Consider the following 5,389-nt stretch of genomic DNA (forward strand, 5'->3'; position numbering starts at 1 on the left):
ATGCTGTCGTACGTCGCCGGTCTGCTCCGAAGTGCCTTCGACAGCGTCCTTCACCTCGTCTTTAGACTTTTCTTCTCAAAGAGGAGGCCAGCCATCACGTTAGAGGACCCCAATGTCAAAGTCGCCCTGCGGCTGACCGACAAACAGATCGTGAGCCACGACACGAGGAAACTCCGCTTCGCTCTTCCGTCTCCCGAGCACGTTCTCGGACTCCCCGTCGGACAGCACGTCTACCTGTCCGCCGGAATACACGGAAAGCAGGTCGTTCGCCCGTACACCCCCGTGTCCGGCGACGACGACAGAGGCCACGTAGACCTGGTGGTGAAGGTTTACTTCAAGGACGTCAATCCCACGTACCCAGAAGGCGGGAAGATGAGTCAGTATCTGGAGAGCCTCGAGATCGACGACACCGTCCACTTCAGAGGGCCCGGCGGCCTGCTGGTCTACGAGGGCAAAGGGACGTTCGCTATCCGAGAGGACAGGAAGTCCCCGGCCGTGATGAAGAAAGCCAAACACGTGGGCATGATCGCCGGCGGGACGGGCATCACCCCCATGCTGCAGATCATCACGGCGGTCATGAAGGATCCCCGGGACGCCACGGTGTGCCACCTCCTCTTCGCCAACCAGACCGAGAAGGACATCTTGCTTCGAGCGGAGTTGGAGGAGATCGCGGCCGCCAACCCCGACCGACTCAAGCTGTGGTTCACCCTGGACCGCGCGCCCGCAGAGCGCTGGGGATACGGCCGAGGCTTTGTCGATGAGGACATGGTGCGGAACCACCTGCCTCCGCCCGGCGACCACACCCTCATCCTCCTGTGCGGACCTCCTCCCATGATCACGTTCGCCTGCAACCCCAGTCTGGATAAAGTCGGCCACGCCAACAGCCAGAGATTCCGTTTCTAGAGGTTTTCGACACCAAGCGTCTGTAGCAGAGTGTCTCTCAGGCTCTGAGAGTCTAATATATCCCCCGAGCTATATCCCTTTGGCTTAGTGGTTTAGATGTTGGCTTTCCATGCGGGAGACCCGGGTTCGAATCCCGGGCGTTACACGTCCATTGGGGACAACCTTGGGGGCAAATAATGGGTGCTAAATATAGTTGATATAATTAAATATTCATTTTCTTTGTTGTACGGCCATGATTCACCAGGAGCCTGGATGGCTTGATTCCAGTGTTAAAATAATTTATATAACATTTTTGGAAATCTCTATGGGACAATGTAATGGTCTTTGGCTCGGTGGAACCACAAAATGGCCGCCACTGCTATGCCCTATGGGTCTGGTCTTTAAGACACTCAGAGTAAGACAGGAGAGAAAGAAAGCCAGCATAGGGAGGAAGGAAGGAAGGAAGGAAGACACGGAGAACACGTCTGAAAATAATCATCATCTTCCACAGAGATAAAGCCAGTCTCTAGCAGACAGAGACGTGCATGGCCTCCATATTTAAATTCATTGTTGGCCACTGGAGAATGAACACAACTCAGCTGGTATTAGGAACGTGTGAAGCTGTGAAGTTGGTGTTGGTGTTTGACATTCACTGGTGGCTATATGACAACTTGACAAGATAAGGGAATTCTCATTAACCCATTAAATACCCCCCAATACCCCCAAAATAAATCTAAAATAACAGAGATGCGTTCGCATCGCTGTTATTACTCTCCGCAGGAGAGTATTGTTTTCACTTTCTAAATATGACACACCGATTGGTCAAGCCTCACGTGACACGTGACAATACGGTGAAATACTGTATAAATACATGGCGTCACTTTGACAGTGTCTTGGCACTGTCAAAGTGAGGTAAGACAGGAACCATCACGAAATGGCTGCATGGCTGATACATAATTGGCAGATAGGACAGATAGGACACTTATATAGACAGGAGGGATATGACACTTACACAGACGGATAGGACACTTACAGTACACAGACAGGACGGATAGGACACTTATACAAACAGGACGGATAGGACACTTATACAGACAGGACGGATAGAACACTTACACAGACAGGACGGATAGGACACTTACATATAGGAGGGATATGACACTTACACAGACAGGACGGATAGGACACTTACAGTATACAGACAGGACGGATAGGACACTTACAGTATACAGACAGGACGGATAGGACACTTATACAGACAGGAGGGATAGGACACTTACACAGACAGGACGGATAGGACACTTATACAGACAAGACGGATAGGACACTTATACAGACGGATAGGACACTTATACAGACAGGACGGATCGGACACTTATACAGACAGGATGGCTAGGACAGTTAGAACATAAGAATTAGAACATTCCCAACATTCCCAACACAAGTCTGGTAAGAGTGAGGTAAGACAGGAACAATCACGAAATGGTTGAGAAATGGCGGATACTGTAACAATTGGATAGGACACTTACACAGACAGGACGGATAGGACACTTACACAGACAAGACGGATAGGACACTTACACAGACAGGACGGATAGGACACTTACATAGACAGGACGGATAGGACACTTATACAGACAGGAGGGATAGGACACTTATACAGACAGGACGGATAGGACACTTATACAGATATAACATTCCCAACATTCCCAACAGCGGAGAGTTGTGCTCCGAGGAGCACTTTTTCTAGTTTTAGATTTATTTTGGCTATTCAAAAATAGCAGATAGTGTATACAAGAGCTAGAGTGCCGTGCTATGAGCTTGTAGAACTGCTATTTATTTTTTTAATCGTGAAAAGTTGTGCAAATCTTTCCAGGGACCTCCAGAAGCAAAGATTTGAGTTACAAATGTTTGCTTTAAAAATATATATATTCAAAGATTTGCAAAAATGTTCACGATTTTTCAAAAATAGCAGATCTACAAGCTAATGGCACGGCTATGACCTTGTAGATTCTTAGATCTGAAAATAGCCGATCTACAAGCACACAACGCGTCGCTTTGCGACGCGTTGTGAGCTTGTAGATCTGCCATGTTCAAACATTTTAGTACTTTGACTGTTGGTACTTTAAATACATTTTGATGCCAATACGTTTGTACTTTTACTCAAGTAACATTTTGAACACAGGCCTTTTACTTGTAACATACATTGTGGTATTGCTACTTTTACTTAAGTAAAAAAAAATATATAAAAAATATAAAATCAGGCATAACTCTATAACCACAACACTTAGCCTAACCTCCAACCACAATATTTTTCCTGATTGTAACCATAAGACAACATTTATCTTGTGAGGACCAGAAAAATACTCCTCAACGATGTCTGTTTCTCAAATTTGACTGTACTTGTGGAAATATTTGGTCCTCACAAGTACTGTAATATTGCACGCGCGCACGCACGCACGCACACGCACGCACGCACGCACGCACGCACGCACGCACGCACGCACGCACGCACGCACACACACACACACACACACACACACACACACACACACACACACACACACACACACACACACACACACACACACACACACACACACACACACACACACACACACACACACACACACACACACACACACTCTCCATGAATCTCAATAGTAATACAGAATTATTCCCACTGCGCTAAGTAGCAACACATACATTTCACATTGAAGCCAAACAAGGATACACACACACACACAGGAGACCAAGCTGAGAGAACAGCCAATTAGCCTGACCATCTGCTATGGACCTTAACTCCTGGTGCATGACTGCATGTGTGTGCTAAATATGAGAGAGAGACAGAGAGAGAGAGAGAGAGAGAGAGAGAGAGAGAGAGAGAGAGAGAGAGACGGAGAGAGCTTGTACTGTATATCTGCTTTCTTTTTTTAATACCAACTCAGTAGAACATCACATAAATATGACAGTTAGTGAAAGGAAATATGACTGCACATGTACTGTCTGTATACTGTAAGTACCTTTGGATACCGTCTGCAGAGAGAGAGAGAGAGAGAGAGAGAGAGAGAGAGAGAGAGAGACCTGGTGACTATGGCAACAGCGCTGACAAACGGTGTTCTAAAGTGAGACGTGTCAAGGTCCAACTCCTCTGAATCCTCTGAATCCTTTGTGTCCCTCTGTGCGTGTGTGTGTGCGTGCGTGCGTGTGTCTTATTCCCTCCTCATTAGAACGGTGTTGAACTCAAGCCCCCAGAACCGCGGTAGAAAAGTGAAGCCGCTTTGAAAATATTGCCGCCTGGTGGCAAAATCTGGGATTGCAAGACTTCCGCATTTAAAGACGCTACTGCACCACCATGCTTCTACCAGTTAGAAACCCTATGGTAGCACTGCGCCTGCTCGGTGCTCAGGTCTTCCTCATTTGAGCACCAAAACGTGGTGCACCAAATCAAGGAAGATGCGGAAGTAGAGCATTCCTCCGGGTGCTTTGTGCGCTGGTGAGCAGATCGCGGGGTGGATCGGTGTGAAGTAAAATATTCTATGATTTTTCAAAGGTTAGTAAAAACGCTCAAAATCGCTGGCAAGGGCAGCTATAAACAATGTTTTAACTCTGGTGGTTAATGAGTTCATCTGAGGTCTGTGCGGCCCCACCCTGGGCAAGACCTGGGATGTTGGTTGTCTAGGAAGTTGACAACCGGAAATGGTTGAATTTGGCGGAAGTACCGCCCAAGGAAATGACGTTGATGCTTTACAAATCTGTTAACATTCTCCGTGAATGAAACGAGTGTTGTGATTGGTCAAAAAATAACGTTTCCGGGGGAAGCTCACAACGCGTTGCGATGCGGCGCGTTGTGAGCTTGTAGATCGGCTATTTTCAAATAAAACCTTGCGGGGAAATTATAATAAGCAGATCTGGCAACCATGCTCGTAACCCCCCTCCATTTTGCATTGCGAGGGGGGGGTGTGGTCTCAAGCCCCCTCTGGGCGTTCCACCGTCTCCAAAACGTTTGCCGAGCCTATCAGCGTCCTCGCCCAGGGCTCTGTGATTGACAGCGCACGTTGGCCAATCAGGGGCCAACTGGTGTGGTTGATGACGTTGATGACTACTGGGCGACCGTTTACCATAACAAACATGGCGGAGCTAACTAATTAGCGGTAACATTAACGTTAGTATGAAAACAGCCACAAGTTATTGCAGAAATAGACTCAATAACAGCAATTAAACAATTCCGATTCAGGCCAAACGAATAATGGATACGGTACTTTGCTTACTTTGCTGGTTAGTACTTTGCAGTTGCTAATGTTGCTACTTGCTAGCGGCTGGAAGCTGAACGGCGCGTTGAGATGACGTCACATGTTTTTGTTACGCCGATTGGCTGAAGGGGTTGTCTGTCCACGCTACTAATCCCGCCCAGCTCCCGCCCACGGCGAAACAGCCACACAGGGGTATAGGGGGCCAGACTCCCCTCGTGAAATCAAATTGCAATGTGAATTTCCGGGGGTGTTTT

At 47.6% G+C, this 5,389-nt stretch overlaps 1 protein-coding gene across 1 annotated transcript; it reads left to right on the forward strand.

The window, feature by feature from the left end:
* LOC311033647 (NADH-cytochrome b5 reductase 3-like) lies at positions 1-903 on the forward strand (the record flags this gene model as incomplete). The annotated part of the gene is made up of 1 exon (XM_084041243.1): positions 1-903. The coding sequence occupies one exon, from the start codon at positions 1-3 to the stop codon at positions 901-903; it is 903 nt and encodes a 300-aa protein (XP_083897369.1).
* Between the last annotated feature and the right edge of the window lie 4,486 nt (positions 904-5,389).

Source organism: Gymnoscopelus microlampas (assembly GCF_963454915.1).
Source record: "Gymnoscopelus microlampas genome assembly, chromosome: 18".
NCBI classification, from domain to species: Eukaryota; Metazoa; Chordata; class Actinopteri; order Myctophiformes; family Myctophidae; genus Gymnoscopelus; species Gymnoscopelus microlampas.